Here is a 20,982-nt window from a genome sequence, read left to right as displayed (position 1 = left end):
GGCCTGAGCTGCCCGGCCAGGAGGGAGGGCAGGGCCCGGCCGGGAGGGCAGCAGGGCGCCAGCGGCAGCTCGGCCAGGTAAATGTCTTTGGGAAATGTCCCGTCTTCCTCTGATCCCTGCTGAATGAGACCTTTTCATCAATTTTGTCAGTACCGTTTTGAATGCTCGCCTAGCCTTCTCCTGTGGCTGCATCTCCCCAGTTCTGTGTTGCCTGCAGTTCTAACAACTATCCTGCATGTCTATTTTCCCTAAAGTCATCAACAGGACTAAACTAGGGTGACATCTTTGGGTGCTCCAACCTCAAGTATTCACGTTCATAAAACTCTGCCATCACATAAGAGTTGTCAGGGCTGGGGTGTGTTAAAAGGAAAAAAGATTTATTTTAAGACACTTTTTGGGTGAATTAATGCTCAGAAAGAAGTAAAGTGAAAGGTAAATATGTACGTGATTATTAATTTTGAGACATATAAGTGATGAGTGTTTGACAGGTTTCTGTTTTGATTTGTTTCCATTGGTTTACATGACAAAATATTCATACTTTGCGTTTACTTTTTCAGTGGGATATTCTGCAGTTGCTCTTAATCATGTCATCGATTTTAAAGAGAAGAAACAGGTAATTCTTCATGGGGTTATTGTGTGTTTTCTCTGGTAAATCTACGTGCTTTATTACATGGTCCCAAATAGATTTATCTGCAGGCTGCACATCTAGATGCAAGTACAAATGTCAGCATTTGTGACAGAACTCAGGTTTTATAATTAAGTATAATTGCCCTGGAGTTAACCTGTAATATGATCTGTGTACTGTCACTAGGAAATAGTTCTGTTAGCATGGCAAATTTCTCTTTAGAATTGGAACACAGCTTTTGTTTGCATTGTAAATTTAACCTATGACATTTTGAATAACTTTGTTTTGTTTTCTTTTAAGGAAATTGTCAAGCCAGTATGTCCTTCAGAATTGTTTCCATCTTTGCCTATTGTACAAGTATGTCTGATTACATTCTATCTATGTGTTATTATTCTGACTTATGTTTTTTACCTTGCTTTATTTGTAAGTGTGATTTTGTGTATTACATGTTAATCAGAAAAGAGAAATTTGTCCATTGCTTGATTGTTAAAACTCCCAGCACTGGAAGAATTCTATTTGTTATTTTAGAAATTATTGAAGATACTGCTTCATGTGAATTTTGAATCTTCTTGTAGTCGAATAATTACCATATACTTCTTGAAATTTGAGTTTTGGCAATAACTTCCTGGTTTTGATGGAGCACGATTTTGGATATAATGAACCAAGTCTGTATTTCAAATTACTGCCATATGTTAATTCAGGAACTGCTTTTGCTTGCAGTTGTGTCCTGCCTGGGGAACCACAGCAGCATTAAAACAGCTTTTACTTGAAAGATTTTTCTTTTTTTTTTTTTTTTAATTTCTCCTTCCTACTGACCCTTCATGAAAAATAACACAATTAAGTTGTTCTTTGTAAAGGGCAGGTGTAATATCAAACAGATCAATAAAAAATAGGGAAGAATACTACAGACTTTAGAAAATTAGTATAGGCAAGAATATGAGCAAGGCACCTCTCTTTTTTTTTTTTTTTTTTTTTTTTTAATAGTAGACAGGGTGAAAGTCACCACAAATATTTGCTTTGGAGCTTTTGAAGTCTTTTGTATTATTTCTTTTTTTGTAGGGGACATCTAAAAGAATTAAAGTCTTAACCCGGCTAACGCTTGTTGTTTCTGATCCTTCCCACTGTAATCTCTTGGTAAGTATAGTTGTTTTATTAATTTCCCAATTTGTCTTTCCTTTTCTCAGTGAGTGAAATTTCAGAAATTGTATGGAAAGAACTTTGTGGATTTTATGGGGCATTCAGCAATGATTTCTTAAATCCCATCTTTAGCAAATAATGCCATCATGAAGAGACTTGCAAGAGTGGATATGGCTTCTGTTGATCATTTGTCAATATAGGAAACAGTTTTTTGGTTCTTTTCTTTGATTTCTGGACTTTTGTGTGTAAATTAGAAGGCCATGGGGAAGCCCTGTGTCTGTTTATGTTTTAGTGCTATGTGATTGAAGCAAAGGTGTAAGTTCCTTACTAGGTTGGTGGGACAAGCCTCAAAATGAGAATGAATGACTTCACGATATGGCTCACAGCAGAGGCCTACTATCCAACTGGAGTATTATTGTCTTTATTTTAGTACTTGAAAGGGAAAAAGGGATTTTGTTCTCATTATTACAGTCATAATCACTGTGTGTAGCTTTGGCATCTGCCAGAATTCAAGACAGTATCTATTTCCTCCTTTTGTAGAGATCAACATCTGCAAATATAAGGTTATATGACATCATAGCAGTGTTTCCGAAGACTGAGAAACTGTTCCATGTGAGTACAATCATCTGGTCAGTAATGCTTGTTCAGTAGTTTCTAGTGCTGTGGGCTAGTTTGAGTCCATGCTTTGTTTTGATTCTGTTTCCCATATTCTCCAGGCCTGCACGTCATGGGGCTAATTAAGCAGCGTAGGCTGCCTGGTCAGTTGACATACTGAGAAGGCTGGTAGGGATTGCAGGAGACTGCAAAGCCTTGACGTGACAGATTAAGACTGAAACATCTACCTGATTAATAGACTTGCATGCCTCTGCGCTGTGGTTTCCTTTGTGTGTTGTACTCTGAGTACTCCTCTCTGGTAAGGAGAGCAAGCATCCTTCTTTTTTTCTTATATATATATGCTATCAGCACATAGAAAACTTCTGTCTTGAACTTCGAGTGTCTTGGCTGCCCAAGCTGAGTGAGACGAACTTCATTTCTTCATGGCATGTTTGTTACTCTGCCTGCTGAGAAAACCATTGAGGCTGTACAGAAGTAGAGCAGCCTCAGGGAAAGTACTTGAAGGGCCACCTCTTTCTTTTGGCCTGTGGCAACAATGTAAAATCTCAGTTCTCAAGTGAGCTCAATCATTTTATCATTTGTTATAACAAGCACCTGAAACCACATGATTGACAGGGTCATGCTGTGTTGTTTTGTAGGAAAGGGCATCCTCCCATTTAAGGGTGGGTTGCTTTTTTGTGTTTTCGGCCATATTGCAGGTTCTGCTGCAGTTGGATGTCCAGCTGCTGCAGTGTTTACACTGGCATAAACAGTCCCTCATTTCTGCAGGTCCCTGTTAGCTCTGCTGGTGAAGCTGCTTGCTGAACTGCGTGGCAGTTTGGTTTGAGGAACATGCTTTTGGCTGAAGAGTAGTAACCAGAGTTTTTGCTGAGTTATTTTGCAGACAGATCCGCTTTCCTGCTCAGATTCAGCCATACGGATAGTTGTGCTGGCACAAAGAGGATGGCTGTGCTCTGGGCGGGCCAGTGCAGGTAGCAGCTGTTTAAACTGACACTGTTGTAGGTGATGGACAGTGTGCCAGGAAGGAAGCAGGATTGTTGATAAGATCATCTTCGTTGCTTCCACGCTGGCAGCACCTTGAGCTGGGGAGGGAACTCAAGCATGTTTTTTGCACACTGCATGGGGTCAAAGACTTCACCCTTACATGTTCACATTCAGGGCAGATGTGTACTTTTGTCCTTGTTCAAAGATTTTAGGTTTTCTAACTGTGGAGAGCTGTGTCAGTTTTGTAGAGGTACCAACAGGGAGTCTGGCCCAAATGATATTACATGTGGAGTTTCAGCATATACCTCTGGCTCCTGTGACTCATGGATCTTTCATTGTTAAGGATGAAGCCTTCTAGGGTGGGTCTTGCACCACAAATTAACTTATATTTTAAAATCGGCTGTTGGTAACTCAGTATTACCTCAAGAACATCATTTTTCTCACCAACATTTTGGCACTTGGATTATTCTCCATCGAACAGGTTTTTCCAGGGTTTTGTAAAAGAAATAAATGACCATTGGAGATGTACTCCAATTTTATCATGGCCCAAAACCCATCTGTGCCCTCATGTCACAAGCCAGGGAAGCTTTTCTGTGACTGTGTGGCAGTGATACATCCTGAAATATGTGCTCAAATTATCCAAATAATTTATATCCTCAGGGGTATGAGGAAGCTGTGTTAGCCAAGCTAATTGTAAAATGGGCTAAGTGTCCCAAGAGGATTGTTTTGGACTGCAACAGAAATGCCCATTCCATGCCTGCAATAAGGTCTGTGCCTGTTGCTTTTCAAAAATTCTGGCTTTTAAGACTTCTGACTGTTTTAATTATATTAGTTCTCCCTGCTGTATGTAAGCAATTAGCAGATTCCCAATATCTAAAAAAACTTGCTTATTGAGGTGTGAGGATGCAGTGAAAATCCAGACTTCAATGTTTATTCCCAAAATGTTTCCCAAAGCTTTCTTTGGACCATCTAAGCAGTGGGGAGCTTATTTCTGTACGGCTGGCTAGAGCATCCCAGCAGATGGGGCTCTTGCCCGTGGCGTGGCCGAGCTGCGCAACTGCTGGGGCTCCTCCTCTGCCTTCAGAGCCTTTCAGCAGGCAGGGTAACCTTAACTGTGTGTGGAGTGTTTGGAGTAATCTCCTCTTCAACTTCACATACAGTGCAGGAATTCCTCCTTAAGGGAAGGTATGCCTCTTAATTCTGTTTTTCCTCGGTGGTGTTTTCTGAAATATTCTTGTCACTGGAATCCTGTAGATATCCTGGCATTTGGGTTGCTCCCTTTCCCACTGTGCTTAATTTACAAAATGGAAGAGTTTTCCAGTGTTCTGGAGCTGCTTAGGAAGGCTTGTTTTCTCATCACCTAGGGCAACTTGCATGTTCCTGATGTGTATTCTTGCTTTCCTTCATTGTCACCTTTCTCTCTTCCTGAATTTCCTATGGCCTCACTGACATCCTTTTTAGGACATGATTCAGAGCTATTTGCTCTGTACATGTTCCCATCAATCACCTCTGTCTAGGTGGCAGTTTGTGCTCCACATAAGAAAAGGGTTAAAACTGGCTGTTGTAGGGCTAAACTTACACATGCAAGTCTGATTTGATGCAGTTGATTCCAGCTGTGTCCTGTCTGACGCAGCTGGTAAAGGTAGGGCATGAAGATAAAGGTTAGTCTGGATGGCCTGGTAGGGACATTTTAGCCTCAAAAACCTTGTGGTTTGCTGGATCTTTGAATCGCCTGCATGTATGCTGTGGGTCTCTTGTCTGGGAGGGAGGGCTATCAAGGGCTAAGAAACATTCCTAAAGTGGAACCTCTGCTCTCCACCCAAATTTCACATGAACAAACTGGTAGAAGACTAGTCTGCAAAGCAACAGCCTGCCCTGTGCTAGTGCAGAATGCGGCTATCCCACAGCCCAGCCCTGGGACTCCCCACAACCCCTGCGGCTTTCGTGCCAGTGCAGGGAGGGATGAATGGTTGGCGGCTGGCCCAGGTGTATTTGGAGCAGCTGCTGGCAGGTTTCTGAAATCAGAGAGTTCCTCTATGTGTAGAAATTTCCTTTCAACTTCTTCAGCCTGTTTTATCATCTTTGTTACAACGCTGCTTACAGACATTAATCAGGCCCTGTGTAATCATCTTTATGGAGTAGGTATAAATAGTTCCTACATGTTTTGTGTGCATGAGATTATATGTAAATCAAGGGCTCCCTTTTATGTGCACTTGATTTCCTCTGTATGTCGGCATGGCGATTTTCTGCCCTTTGCACGTTCTTTCTCTCTCTTAATACAGGCTGCAAATTGTGGTGTGAGATCAAAGCTAAGCTTTTAAACTATGACCTTCTGTGCCATCTTCAGCCTCTCCCAGAGACTTGGCATTGAGGAAGGTCTGCACATTCCCCACCCAGCCAGGAAAGTGAGGCCCTGTGGATCGGTCTGCAGTACTGGGCATAGGGCATCACTAGGCACTATCTAAAATTCTGCCTTTCTTTCAGTCTTTTCTCAATTGCTTCTGGTAAAGATAATTAATCCTGAAAACAAACAGTTGCTGCATTGGAATTAGAGTGTGATGGGGTAAGGAGCAGTTCCTGGGCTGTTCCCTTTGTAAACAGGGGTTGTCCTTCATTAGCTGTGAATTCTTTTGTTAAAAGCTAACATTGCTTCTTCGTGTCCTGTGTCAGATATAAACAAAGCAGTAAGTCTTGCCTTTGGGTTGGTTGTTACGCTGTTGGAAAAGTCGTACTGTGAGAGAAGGCTTGGGTTTTAAGCCTGAAATGCACAAGCCGTGCACCTGTAGCCCTGCTGTTTTATTGGCATACCTGCAAGGCATAGTACCTCTTCATTTTAAAACTGAATTCACCCTGGAGATACACTTGTTGTATTAAGAATTGAAGGAGAATATCAGAACACTTAAAGTTGGTCACGTTTTTTTGGCATAGCTAATAATTCATTCGTATGTTTTTTGCTCTAGATTGCTTGCACAACTCTAGATGTGGATCTGGTGTGCATAAATGTAACAGAAAAGCTGCCGTTCTACTTCCGAAGGCCCCCTGTGAATATGGTAAATTTACATCTAAATTGTTTTCTTGCTGTTAAATTCTGTATTTAATGTCAGTCTGAGTTGAATTCCCTACCGTTTCCCTCCCACCATTCCCATATAAGTGGTTCTTTTATTTTCCTGCATAATGTATAGTGTTGTTTCAGATGTCCTTCGAGGCCTCCACTGCAGCATTTAATACACAATGATGTATGTTCTTTTTCTCTTTCCTGTCCCCCACTTAAGAAGGCCGAAGTGGTGTTCCCAAGGCATGGAAGCAGAGCCTTAAGGCCACTACTATGCTAAGCAGTGAAATGTGGTGTGATTGCTGACTAAGCTGCTTCCCAAACCAGAAGTGGTGCAGCTGTGTCAGAGTAGATAAACAGCCCTGTGATTTAAAATACAGGAGAATGTGAATGACAGTGTTAATTTGGGAGAAGGATGTCGTACCAGTTATTGGAGGACAAGTGTATTGAATCCATGCTTGGACAAAGGAATGTCTTGGCAAATGAACCAAATGTGGAATTGCTAAATATCTGCTGTGGGCCACAAGAATCAGCATGGATCAAATATTTTGTTAATACAATTCTGCCTACTGTTGGTAGTTTGCCAGAAAGCTTAATCTGAACATGCTCTGAGGTGAACTAGTGTTTTTCCTCTAAGTATATGTCAAGGTTCATTCCACATCGGCATTCTTGGCTGATGTGGTCCTTAGTGCTTAAATATTTAAATTTGGAATTGGCTAGAAACCCTGCTTCCTCTTCTACAGAAAATTTGACCAGGCATAAAAATTAAAGATTAACTAGAATCAGTCCTGAAACAGAATGAAAGTAATGCTTTAGAATTTACTGTAGACTGGGAATTTCAACATTCCACTTGGAATAACAATTTTATATGAAATGTTGTTTGAAAGTACCCTAGCTGCCTAAAACTCCAGGAGCTGACCCAGGCAAGGGATGGGTGGGTCTGAGAGTCCTGTGTTTGGAGATATTTTCCCTAAAAGCTACTTGTCAGCTTCCACACTCACAGCTTTAAGGCAGTCTGTCTGTCAGACGGGTTTTGTGCATCCTGGGGCAGGCAGTTTTGGTTGTTATGCCAGACAGATTGGCAGGCAGCTGAAGTGGGGGGGATTGAAGTTAAAAATCTGCTTGACTGGAAATTGGTGTTTTGCCATCACCTGTTTTGGATTTGATAAATTCAGGCTTGTCATCTTGTCTGCAGATGTTGGACCAGTTGTGTGTAAAACATTAGATGTTTACCTAACTTCTGTTGTGCTTGCACGAAGAAGTCATGCATGGGTAGGAGCTGGATTAATTCCATCTGTATTCAGTTACTGGACTCTCTTACAGAACTAATATTGTAGCATTTTTAATAATATGAGCATAAAGCATAGAGTAACACTTCAGGTAAGTGTAGTATAGGCCATGGAGCAAAGAACTTCTAGCTTTGAATTGTATCTTTATCACTAACTCACTGTGTCCTATAGCAAGGACCTTTCTCTGCGCATTTATACAAACAAGAATACTAGGCTTTAGGTGAGGTACTTTGACAGGATTTTAAAGCAGCTGAAAATCTGATCAGTATTACTATTTGGAACTTCTGTGGCTTGGTGTTATTCAACATTGTCACAAATACCAGAGTGTGTGTCAGACAGGAGAAGGGACGTCATTGCTGCTTTTGTGTAAGGACAAATTCCTCATCTGCAAGATATGGGTACTATGGGTAGCGGTGGTCTTCCTCACAGCAGGCTGTGGGTTTAGAGGAGGAGGGTCTTCAGAATTTCAAGACTTGTTTCCAGCCAGCATTGGTTACCTGTCTTCTCAACTCTGTGATAGTGGAAATTCAAATACAATTAATAAGTGCCTGGTATTTCCTTGTTCATCAAACCTCATTTATCTGTTATCCCAAGATTCAAGTACACATACCTGGTGTACAGTGAAACCTTCCCCCTAGCCCCTTTCGTGCTATTCTATGCTCTTGCTGGAACAATTACTCTTTAATTTTTTTCATAAATAACACAGTTAAACTGAGAATAAGCTACCTCAGTAATAGACAGCAGTTGTTAGATTGTTGTGCTTCTCTCCTTTTGATTTTTGATCACTCTCTTTCATGTGAAGGCAATAGATCGAGGCATTTACTTTGAACTTCTTTACACGCCTGCCATCAAAGACTCCACAATGAGAAGATACACAATTTCAAATGCCATCAGCCTGATGCAGATCTGCAAAGGAAAGGTAAGCTCTCAAAGTGAAAGCAAGCTAATTAATTCAGTCCAAATTCTTCTGGATTTGTACAGACTGAGCCATTTTAAATGAGTTTGATGCTGGGAGTTTTGAAGCTGTGACTGAATCTTTGCCTTCTAATACAAGGACACAGTTATTCTAGCTCCAGATATTTCCAGCCATGCATCACTGCGGTGTTTCTTCTTAAGTTGTCAAGCTGTTAGATTTTTTTTTTCAGAACGACCTATCTCTTATTATGGTATGCAGTACCCAAAACAAAAGTGTGGGGGGAAAATAAAAGTGCAAGAGATCTAAGGTTTGCACTAGAACTGAAAACTGTGCATCTATTTAAAACCCCCATTTCATAGTTCTGATTGACCAAAAGTTCTTTTTTGGATAGTATACCTTGAATATGCGGGCTAGAAAATAACAAGAAAAAAGTAGAAATCTTGTTTTGTTAAACAGTTAGTAAACTCCCAGTGTACAAAACAGGCCCAGTGGCTAGCTGGCTATCAGCCAAGGCTTTGCTGCAGTCAGATCAACTGCATTCTTCCCTGCCACTGAAACCCAAGGATGAAGTAATGCCTGCAGCTGAGACGCCTGTAGTCCATTGCTTTCATACCTTACCTCCTCCCTGGCTACCAGGCTAAGCTGCCTGTCATGCTGGGTCCTCTCGGGCCATGTGTTTTTAAAAGGGAAGCATAACGTAATACATATCCAAGTTAAAAGAGGTTATAGTTCCCACCACCTCTGTTGGAAAACTGCCTTTGCACTGCACTTAGCCAGAACACAGAAGCCAAAATTGTAATTACCCTGCAGATCTAGTCTGAAGTCGGATATAGAACTTGCAAGGCCAATTAAAAACAGGTCTATTGTTACCTCAGTTATCCTCAGGCACGGCAGCCTATTTTATAGGAAAGCAGAGTGGGACAAACAGATTAATTCTCTTGGTAGTACAGAAGAAAGTGGGTATTTGCACAGCCTTTCCTGATGAACCCAGCTCTGGGAGTTAATTGCACAAAATACTGACTGGAGATGAGGTACATATACACGGAGCCCCTTTCCTTTGTGATTCCCTTTTGCCAGTGCTTCTCTTGCCTCTGTGCAGTTAAAGATGATCTTCTCATGCAGTTGTTGATTCAGAGAGCACCAGTTGAGTTGGCATCACAAACAGAGCAAGTGAGACGTTTGGACACTCAGTCTGTGCATGGTGCCATTTTTTTTTTTTTTTTTCTTCCCCTGCATCTCTCAATCTAGTGCATCGTGGTGACTGGAAGGTAAATCACCTGGAGCTGGGCATAACAAGTTGTTGTTAGGCACTGGGAGAGAACAGCTAGCTTGTCTTTATTTTTTGCCTCCAGACTCAGTACCTGGTGGGGCAGCAGAGATGGCAGTTTGTCTCCATCAGTTATGTAAAGGCCCTTCTGTAACATGGCTGGTCCATAGGCTGCTTGCACTGGCACCTGGCACACAGCTGTTGCCCTCTATAACCTAGAGTTGCTGAACTTGTAGTGGCTTTTGGCTCATTTTGTTCCTCCTCTGTTGTTGTAGGGCAGAGAAACTTTCAGAAATTTACTCATGTCCTCAGAGCTGGCACTGAGTGGAGTCCTTAAAACAGATTAAAATGTGCAGGGAATGAGGGAGGGACTCGCCTGCCTTGCCAGACGGAAGGTGTGCGTAGCCACAGTCCCTCACCTCCTGTGTTTTGGTAGCTGAATGTGGGTACCGTGCCTGGGGCAATGTACTGAACAGCTGCTGTCTCCTTTACCTGGGGAGATAATGTTTTGCCTTTTGAGTTCTTCCCTTTAGCGCTTCCCTTGCATTTGCCTTTGCCTGCCTCTCCTTCACTCACTAGCAATGCTTTTCTTGTCTGCTCTTGCCTCCTTCTCCTGTCTTACCCATCCCCTAACTGGAACCAGTTGCCTTTGAACCAGGTGGAGCGCACCTCCGATGCACAGCAGTGAACCACGATCCTGTGCCGGTTCAAGATGGCTCGCACAGCTGCTCTGGGAGTTTCTCAGAGCCTGGCAGACAGGCGTTGGTTGCTACAGCTCAGAGCAGGAGACTTGAATTTTCCCAGCAAACTCTTGCAGTCAGCACCACTGAAGCTCAAAAGCACCCTTGGGATCCATAGTGCAGTCATTTTAAAGGTGAACTACACAGAAAAAAATGTCCTAGGCTTCATCACGATGTGTGCTGTTAAGTCACTTTGATGTATATATTGCTTCTGCTTCTGGCTTTCTATATGCTAAGGCAGAGTTGTCTGTCCCATCCTTTCCTCCTCAGCACACAAGGAAACGTTGGACACAGTGTGAACATGCAGTCATTTCCATGCAAATAGCTCTCTTACGGTTGAATTCCAGCTGGGCACAGAGCATTTTCTCCCGGTGCCTGCCCTGCGCTTTGTGCTGGGGAGGTGGCAGGACAAGCAAAGCAGCGCGGGGAAGGGATCAAAAGCCCCACCTTGTAATGGAGGTGGTGTGATGTGTTGGTGGTACTGACGTCAATGAGGGAAAGTCTTTCGCTGCCTCAGTACAATTCTCATCTCCACCCACTCAAACAGGAATTCCCAAAGCCTTTTATTCAGTATAATAAAAGGTGCAAGGAATTTTTTTGCTGCTGCAAAGTTTCCACCTGTGCAAAACAGTGTCCCCCTGGGTGAGCATCCTCGGGGGTTTGACATCAGAAGAGCGCTGGCAGCTGAGCTGGGGTATCTGCCAGCCCCCACACAGTCACGTACCTGTTGTGTAGAAACCCTTTGGGAGAGAAGGGAGGAGGATATCTCTGCCTGGTGTTTTTCATGGGGGTGCCAGTGTTGAGGGAAGCGAGTGTGTGGTGTGAATTGGCAGCCACTGCCTAGCTGCAGATAGGTTGCCTCAACCAGTGTGAGTTTGATTAAGGCCAACGAATGCTGAGGTTAGGGTTGTGTTGTACTGCAACACAGAGAGTAGGCTGAAAATTTGAGAGCAACAAACTGTCTGAAGGCACTATCTGTAAGCTGCTTCTGGGAATCCTGGACTCCTAAGCTCGTTTCTGTTACAGCTCAGGCCAAGTTGTCATTTGTGTGGGGCCTCTTTCAGCTGGGGTAAATAAAGGGGGCACTTAACATAGTGTGTGCAACTTGGCATTTCTTCCTCACCCTTAAGGTCCCTTTAAAGTCCACTATGAGAGATAGAGGCTGGTAGATGCTTGCTTGATGCCATCGCTGACATTCATACTGCTTAGCCTAGCTCTCTGAAGGGTGTGGTGCTCATTCAACTCACATCTGTCTGAGAGAGGTTTGTAACTGCAGGGGAGGGCTTGTCCCTGTGCCCTTCTCTCGGTAGGGGACAGGGAGATAATCTGGGTTTATTTGTGTGCCCAAGCTAAGATCCACACTCTGCTAGAGTTCGCTTCATCTGAGGGCATCGGACACTCTGGTTAATTGGGCTCTGAGCCTGAACTTGGCTAATGCTCATAAAGTCTTTGCTGTTTGCTGATTTTTTGTTTGTTTGTTTGTTTCATTTCTTGATGCTGTCAAGACAGATGAACGTTTGTTCTCTTTTGTTTTCCAGAACATTGTTATATCTAGTGCAGCTGAAAGGGTAAGTCCCATATTTTTGCTGAAGTCAGAACAACTTGAGGACTTATCTGTGGCTGAAAATACAACTTTAATTATATAGTAAACATATTAAAATTGTAATTTTAAATATGATTACCACTTTATGAGGGTGTGTGTAGTGTCTTTTTTATTAATCAATCTGGTTTACCGAAGAGTTGTATTGTGAGATTTGGGGTTTTTTTTTTGGTTGATTGGGTGGAGGGTTATTTTTTGCTGCTCTAATATTTTCTGTGGCAGTTTTCTTCTAGATGAGGACTCTGTTTTCCAAAATACTTATTATTTGCTTGATTTCCTAGTGCGTCTTCAGTAGCTTGATATTACGTAGCATTTAATCTTGCCTTCCTGATAGCCCTGTCCTGCCTGCTCACGCTGTCAGGACTACGAGAGAGTACATTCACATATCAAACCTTCTCTGTTTTGTTTTAGCCTCTAGAACTACGAGGTCCTTACGATGTGGCTAATCTGTATCCTTTTTCCAAGTCAAAGACAGCAGTTACTATTAACATGTGAAACTTCAAAGTGGTTTTGAAATACTTCCATCCTTTATACTCCTTGAACTTTACACCCTGATGCTTGCTGGTGACCAGTTCGGTGAATCAAGGCTCTGAATGAGTGTATAAGGAGCAGCAGGTCTTGGTCATGGGATGGCACGAGCAATCACTTCAAATAGTAATCTTTCTGTTCCTCTGCAGTCACATTTTGTTATGATATGCACTGATACTGTGTGAGTGAAGTAGAGAAATTAATAAAAACTATAAAAATCTGTGGGCACTGTGAACCAAACCAGAAATCATTGCTTATGATCTCCAAGGTGCCACATCTTTGATAGAAGAAGCTATAAAATCATATTTATATTAAGAAAGAAAAAGTTCCTATCTGAATCCTGGTTACATCTGTTTAGAATTTTCCAGTCCTTAGTTACCTATGTGCTGTTAAATAAGTGGTTGTGTTCTAGAAACCAAGGAGAGTGTCTTTTCTCCCCTTCTTTTAGGAGTTCGGATGTATTTTCACTATTCCCTCCTCCCCACCCCACAAGCACATATCTGGACCGTACCTCAAATGGGAGGAGTGTGCTCTGAGTCGTGAGAACCGTGTGGGAGGGTGTGCGGCCTGGATTTTATGCACAACATTTCCTTCCCTTTTAAAAAGAGCAGTCAAGCTCAACCCAAATTAACATACCTAATGTGGTGTCATCCCTCTTCAAGGTGGGAACTTTTCAGCATGATGCTTTTGTATCAGACATTGCTCTTTCCCCAAAACCGAATTTTTCAGTGAGGTCATTCTTTTTAAATTGATTATGCATATAAAAATGTTCCTGTGTTGACAGACTTTTATTTTCAAAAGTACAGCTTCTTGTCTGGAAAAAAGCAACATTGCCAGGAGCTTTCCAGGAGGGCTGCTGGGGAACTGCAGCCAGGAGAATTGTGTGCCTCAGTTCCCTGCCTCTGGGTAACCTTATGCAAAATGTCACTTTGAGTTACAGCGTTGCTAATTCCCAGTTATTTGTAGAGTAAGCAAACCTATCATGCAGACAGACTTCCCTGTTCTGTGTGTTCCTTTCTGTGCGTTTGGATCCTGAACAAAGGTGGCAGAGGTTTGCTGTTTGGCCTGTCAGAAAGCGAAGCCAAGGCAGCTGTGTCTACCAACTGCAGAGCCACCATCCTTCATGGAGGTGAGTGAAAAGCACGTGCAAACTCATCTAAGTAACACTTGTGTATGTTAAACTAAGTTCATGTTAATGCATATTTTCCAAAAGGTCCAGAACCTTACAGAATATGTCAACTTGGGGTTTTAGCTCCCTTGTCCAGTGCGTGAAGAGGAGCTTGTGTGGCAAGGGTCTTTTTATTTTCCCTTGTTGCCATGTTAGCAAATCAGTGGCTGAATTGATAGTGCTGTCTGTACTGGAGTTCCTGCTTAACCACATTAAGGAGTCATAAACTGTTTAGTCAAAACACAGATCTGCCTGCTGTTCTTCGTCGTGAAACTATCCTAGTTTCAGAAAGGGTTGAATGCTGATCTCTGTGACACCAGCAGGAACTCTGTCAGTGACTTCAAGAAAACTGGGATGCATGTGTTTTTGTGTTTCCCCTCTTGCAGCTTGAGTGCAGAAGCAACCTCTGTCATGTCCCTTTCTGATGCTTCATTATGTGGCCTATGCCTGACTCACTCTTCAGTGCAGACCATTTCAAGCTTGATGCAAAATCAAATACCCTGAGTGCTTGCTGCTTAGAAAAAGATGTTTCATGTAGTGTATGATGGCTTGAAATGTTTTGCTGAAAAAAAACTTGCTTCCTTATGCTCTCAGCAGAGGCAGCTCACAGTAGCTCTCTTCTACTTGACCAACTTTAATATTAAGAAAGTGGAGATTTAGCTTGTGGCCCACTGCACTGGAAATCCAGTTGTTTTGTGCTCTGGTGTCAGTGCAGCAAAGAAATGCCGCAGATTGTGGTCCATCAATTGATTTAGACACTTGCTTTCTACTGTAGCACCCATTTCTCCATCTCTACCCTACCTTTCACATGCTTGTTTATTGATTCTTAGTGTTTCTGTATTTTTGCTGTTTATTCTGTTGGGAGTTCAGTTTTGTGACTGGGTAGTCACACTGAGCTCTTGATTTCTGCCTCTGTCAAGGGTTTCTGGGTAGGTATGATTTCTGGTCACCTTCCCAACAGCTTGAGTTGCTCTAAGTTTCAAACGCACAGTAGGCTTTGGTTCGCATCTCTTGCTTCAGTAGAGGTGGGGATTGAATCTCCTATAATTCACATCAGGTAGCTTTAATCTCTTGGAGACGGCATTTCTGTGAATAGGGTTCTCCTCCAGCCTGCTACTTATCTACATGAGGACTGTGGTGGAAGAATTTTTGTCAAGTTTATGTGGAATTTCTCAAGACCATCATCTATCTTATGTGTAAATAGCAGATGTCATTTCCCAGTCGCCTAAAGAATACCAGCCCAGAGTAAGTTGATATATTTTGGCAAGGTTCTTGCAGAGCCTCTTTGCTAACAAGAGTATTTGTAGGCAATCTCTCCTACCTCAGATTTTAGAGAAGCTTCCCACCAGTAGTTCTAGAATTGGATTGGGCTCACTGGGTTGTGTGGCAAACATATGAGGAGTTTGATAACATCACACAGTAGTATTTTATGGTAATGCTGGGGGTTCTGTAAATAAAATATTCTTGAATACCATCAAGCCATTTACTTGGTATGTACAGGGGAGCCTCTGCCAATATAGCTCTGCCAGCATAGTCTGTTTAAAAATCCTGGGGTATGTGAATGTTATATTATTTATTTTTTTTTTAATAACAGTATGTTTTGCTCAGTAATGCAGAAATGCTTTTGGCAATGCTTTAAGAATGTGTCCTTCTGTGACTATTGAACTGACTAAGCCTTGTTTTCCTATGGCTTTATGTGTCTGCAGCCCCTTCACCCCTGCAGCTACACCCACCGTCTGATTTCTTTGGTTCCCTCACTCCATAAGGCAGCATATCGCCAGCTCCTGCCCATGCAGGTTGTGTGCTGACTGGCTAGCTGTTAGACACGGTCAGCTGTGCTTTGGGGCATGGACGAATGGAATGCTCGTTTGGGCAATAAGTATGCATTGAATGCATTATTGTCACTTTATTTGAGGTACTGCATCTTCTGCTTCTATGTTCCAGAAACTCGGAAGAGTGCCTGTGGGGTAGTGTACACGGTGAAGAAGCCTCGCAAGGTTGAGGAGGAAGAAACAACACTGCCAGCTTGCAAAAAAGCTAAGACTCAAGCTTGAGGACTGAAGCAACTGTCAACAGGAGCCTCCATCCCATCTTTACTCACTGCTGAGTCTTTCCCCACCCACAATCCAGCTCAGTTCCTCCCTTACTCCTTTATTTAGCCTGGAGAGGAATTATTCTTCCGGTGCTCAAGTGGGGAAAGCTGTGGGAACGTGTCTGCTGAACGGCAGTTCACTATGTATGAAAAGTCATGCTGGGCTTCTGGCCAAGGTCAGGAGACTGTCTCTCTCTCCACCCTGTCTTAGGTCTTCTGGAGTTAGTGCAAACTCAACACAATGTTTCTAACATAGGAAATTTTCAGTTGTACAAGTGCATTCTTTTTTTAATAAAAATGTGCCTGAGAATGCAAAGTCTAGTGCTTATGGTTTCTCAAGTTATAAACGTATCTCTGTACAAACCCCCTATAACTGCAGTGGCTGGTGAAGAGTAATGATGCTGTAAAAGAAAAAAAATATTCTGGTTCTGCTTTGTGACCAGCAGCCATAAAGAAGATCCCAGCATCTGTCACTTGCTAGGAGATAACTTGGATGTGTGTATCAGTGGGACTGGCTGACCTCACCTACAAGAAACACATCACGAAGGCCATCCCTGTCCTGCAGCTCGTAAAACCAAACGATAACATGAGGTGGTTACCGCAGATGGGAAGGAAGAGCCCAAGGTTACAGTGAATGTGTGCTCAGCGTGGTGTGTGGCAGTCGCAGCGTAACAGCTGTCTCACCTTGGCCTGAGCAGTCTCCACCTCACGTCGTTTTTACTGCATCATTTCCTTCTTTATGTCCCGGTCTGTCAGCGTTGCCTATGCGAGTGTTCGTTTCGCTGCCTCTTGCCTTTCCGTTTTCCTTCCTGTTAATGCATCAGTAAACCTAATCTGGCTGCCAAAAAAACAATCATAACAGATTTATAATCAGAGCATTTTCAGAACTCTTCCAAATGTTGACTGTTTTGATTAAACCAATATAAAAATTATGTAAGCTACTGTACTCACGATAACTTTTGAGCTAGCTTTATTGTGAATGTTCCGGTTCTCTATTTGCATCTCACAAGAAGTTCGGAAGTGGAAGTTATAGCACCTAAAATGTTGCAGAAATCTTGTGGTGGGCCATCTCTGAGGTCTTGGTAACTGGACTGAGCAGAACAGCTGAAGTTCTCAGTAGACTAGGAGTTCTGTGTAATGTTGGTGTAAGTTACAAAAGCTTCTGCTTCATTCAACAAATAGTTAAATAATTAACCTTTATGTTATTATTTTACTTGTGGACTTTGTGATTTCAGTCTGGTTTATTATAGGCATTTGGATGTAATATATATACACACATTAGGTTATCATGTATGGACTTGCCACCAAAATGATGTTCTAACCAGGGAAGCAGCAGAAATGTGTTTGCCTGGTACAGTTTTGTGAATGACATGCTAACTTGCCTTGGCCAGAGAGGAACTTACCTTGAGCGTGAGAGAAGCTGTTTGGTAACTAGCATGTCATAAGAGGCTTTTGAATGCTAGATATCCTTCTTGCTACTTGTTTGACTTGATTTTAAAAAATTAAGTAGATACATTGCTTCAGGAACTGATTGAAAAATCTATTCTCCCCCAGTTTCCTGAAGCGTGTTGTTCTGGCCACTGGTGCCTGAACAATTGAACTGCTGTCGGTTAGGACACTAAACAAACTGAGTTAGCCAGCACTGATGTCATTTCTGTTTTCTGCAAGGCATGCTCCCAGTGTCCGGGTAATTTTGCAGGAACATGTAGTGAAGTAGTGGCTTGCAGAGAAGGGCAGTGAGAGGTGTGCCATAATTTTTACAGAGAAGAGGGTGTTCACAAATAAAGCTTGTGGCTGGCAAGGTGACATTCACATTTATGGTGTTTGTGTGAGAAAAGTCTCATCTGCCTGAAGCTGTTGGCCTCAGTCTTGGAGAGCTGGCTGCAGACAGAGTAGGTATTTCTTCTGCTTGCCTCTCTGTGGGGTTTCTGTAAATTCACTGTCTCCAGAACTGGCAGTCCAGTAACAGCTATTCATCGCTGCCCACTCCTGACCCCACCTCAGTGCCCAGGACGTTGCTTTGGCCAGGCCGTGAAGCCTGCTGGCTGGAAGCCAACTGACACAGGTTGGCGAAGGTGTGTGGGAGCCTGTGCTGTATTTCGCCAGGAGGCCATGCTGTGGGGCGTTAGGATTTTAACAGCGCAGTGTGTAACGGCCCAGTGAAATCGGACATACACGGCCCTGGCTGGTGGCACTGTTACTGTTCTGCTACTGCTAAAGCAAAGAGAGAGGTGCCTGCCTTTCCTAGCGGGATGCGGCATCTCCCTCGGCTTGGGTAACTGCAGCTGTCTCGTACATACAGCAAGTACTGACTTGCTGAGGAACCGAGATTTTTAAATCAAGCTTAGTAATAAAACTGTAAATTTCTTTCACTAGTTACTCAAGTACTGTCCCTGCTTTTGTATAGGAGTTTCCATTTAAAAAATAAGAGGTGGCATTTGTCTAACAGTGTTGGGGAGGTTGCTCAAGGGCTGGTTGCTCTAGGAAAGTGAGACTTTTTTTGAGAGAGAGATTTTAAGAATTTTACAAAGGCCAAGATGTGAACTTTCTTTACAGAGAGTCAGAATTACCCTCTGTATGCTCACCACTTCATAATCCACTCCAGTAAATAAAAATAACCACTCTGTTTATTTAATCCAAAATTAGATCAGTACAAAATGTACAGAAAAAGCAGTACAAATTTACAAATATACATAATCTGGTTTTGCATTCTTCAGTCATCAGACTTCATAGTAGTCTATCTTAAAAAAATTCACATTCCTCGTGCAGTCTCCTCTCACCTTCACAACATTGCATGTGAATCCCTCAGTCCAAACGGTTACGTGAGGGTCGGAGCTCTGTCGCTGAGCTCTTCATCAACCACCATTGCCAAACCCTGCGTAAACCACATTACTCAACTGCTTCTTTTAATCCACTTGGCACCGCGGTACACCTTCTTCCGCTGCTCTTCCACGTACAACCACTCATCTAAGACATTGTTTTAATAGGGAGCGTTTGGCAGGGACAAGGCGACAGTTGCAAGCATGCGCTCTTTAGGTCTATTGGAAAGCTTGAGGGAAGTTGCTAATGGAGTTGGAAATACTGCCTTCTAAGACAAAAGGACTTATGTTACTGGCAAAGATTGCATTAGGATGTAAAGCTCTACTTTAAAAAAAGCTACAATAATATTGAGAATAATTAAAAATTAAGTTTTTAAATAAATAAATAAATAATAGTAATAAATAAAGCCGTTTTAGAACCAGTGGAATTTTAACACTCAATCTGTCTTTTAAAGTAATTTCTTTACCTTTTTTTTTTTTTTTTTGTGCAATTTTCAGTGAAGGTACCTCAAATAATCATAGAATCATAGAATGGTTTGGGTTGGAAGGGACCTTAAAGACCATCTAGTTCCAACCCCCCTGCCATGGGCAGGTACACCTTGCACTAGACCAGGTTGCTCAAAGCCTCATCCAGCCTGGCCTTGAAGACATAATCCAGTACCATAAATATTTTCAGTAAAAATACTATGTTCAGGGTTATTTTCCTCCAGGTTCATGTGAAGCATTGAAAAGCAGCAGAAAGAGAGCGGTCTGGTTTCTCCCTTCAGAACTTCCCTAGTTGGACGCTCTTATAGGAATTGTCTTTCAGGCTGTTGAATATCTCTTTGGTGCCGTTCTGCCACTGAAGAACAAGATCCATAGGGGTTTTCCCTTGCTAGTTAAAAAAGCAGAGGAAGCAAGATTTAATTTCAGCCAGTGGATACTGAGTCCTTCATTCTTCCCTAAATATTTATACAGTGCATCTGCCTCATGTGAGAGCCTCCTGCATGCACTGGGTCAGAGGTACTTCATCTGCCTGAGATCGGAGTCCTTTTGCTCTACAGATCTAGTCCCAGTCAGACTCCTGATGAAATTTCCCTGTGTTTCAGTGGGTCTAAGCCATATTAGCAAATACCATGCAGGTGTTTCTTCTGATCTAGTTTAAACTGATTAGAAATACATTTAGATGAAACCTCAATAAGTTGCTCCTCTATTTAATTGAGAATTCAGATAAGAGTTTGTACTGGTTTAATTAGGTTATGAATCACATCTAAATTAAACAGGAGCAACTTTTGTGTGCCGACAGAGCCTGAGAGAGCAGATCTCTGGCCTCTGGGGCTGTCTCTTTCGTTGTTTCCATACCCTGATAGGAAATAATGCCAGGAGTGGTCCTGCTAAAGGGGGTGTGGGCAGAGAGTAGGGAGACTGCAAAGGTAGCAGTGACTGGTTCCTTCCTTACCCCCTTAAGGTCTGATTGATTGCCAGTCAAAAACGTTGACTGTCATTGGTTAAAACCACTGTCCATTCACTGCTGCTCGATTCTGGGGAAAGGGGGCTGTGCTGTATTTTAACAAGTGGTCACAGATCTGGCAAGGCACCTTCTGCTGCTGTGGTGGCTATGAACAAAAAGTCAGGTGTGGGGCTTCTTAAATGGAAGCTTTGCTGAGCCACAGGGATTTGTTGCCCGACAGACAGGTTAACAGCCAGTCATCCAGCACTCGGGCTTGCCATCAGCTCTTGGGCTTAACAGAAAAGAGGTTTCTCCAACAAAGTAAGATCTTCTTTGCTGTCTCCATCATCATTGAAGCCCAGGAATTGTGCAGAGAGCAAATATTTAGATATTTTCAATATATGATATGGGTAATTAAAACAAATCACAGAAAGTTGTGATGTTCTGATGAGTTCTGGTTTTAGAAGACATACAGGTTTTTACTCTTCTCCCTGACCTTCCCCCAAGTTATACTTTCCCTGTGTCAGCTCTGCTTTAATTAACTCTGAAGTGATCTAATTAAGTCTGTTCACAACAGTCTCTCCTGGTCTTGAAACCTGCAGAACTGCTCTGAATGGAAGCTTACTCTAAAGCATTCTGAATTACTGCATTTTTTGCTATTACTTACACAGTTCTTTATAGTTAGGTCTGCTCCATACAGAATCAGAAGCCTGATCATTTT

At 42.5% G+C, this 20,982-nt stretch overlaps 2 protein-coding genes across 2 annotated transcripts in view; one reads left to right on the top strand and one right to left on the bottom strand.

The window, feature by feature from the left end:
- Positions 1-557: 557 nt before the first annotated feature.
- RPP30 (ribonuclease P/MRP 30kDa subunit) lies at positions 558-16,296 on the top strand (the record flags this gene model as incomplete). The annotated part of the gene is made up of 10 exons (XM_010156514.1): positions 558-613; positions 926-982; positions 1,685-1,759; positions 2,303-2,374; positions 6,322-6,411; positions 8,505-8,621; positions 12,164-12,193; positions 12,637-12,674; positions 13,803-13,882; positions 15,866-16,296. Coding segments are annotated over 10 exons (725 nt in total), but the record flags the coding sequence as incomplete, so codon positions are not given.
- A 3,299-nt stretch (positions 16,297-19,595) lies between these two features.
- ANKRD1 (ankyrin repeat domain 1 (cardiac muscle)) overlaps positions 19,596-20,982 on the bottom strand; it is a 6,421-nt gene continuing 5,034 nt past the window's right edge. The window contains exons 8-9 of the mRNA XM_010156513.1: positions 20,929-20,982; positions 19,596-19,706 (exon numbers count right to left, since the gene is read on the bottom strand). The exon at positions 20,929-20,982 is cut by the window's right edge and continues 54 nt beyond it. Coding sequence (XP_010154815.1) covers positions 19,596-19,706; positions 20,929-20,982 — 165 coding nt within the window. The remainder of the gene's footprint in view (positions 19,707-20,928) is intronic.

The sequence above is a fragment of the Eurypyga helias genome, unplaced genomic scaffold, assembly GCF_000690775.1.
Source record: "Eurypyga helias isolate BGI_N326 unplaced genomic scaffold, ASM69077v1 scaffold5568, whole genome shotgun sequence".
Taxonomy (NCBI): domain Eukaryota; kingdom Metazoa; phylum Chordata; class Aves; order Eurypygiformes; family Eurypygidae; genus Eurypyga; species Eurypyga helias.
Note: the sequence above shows the minus strand (reverse complement) of the source record. Positions and strands in the feature narration are given on the sequence as shown.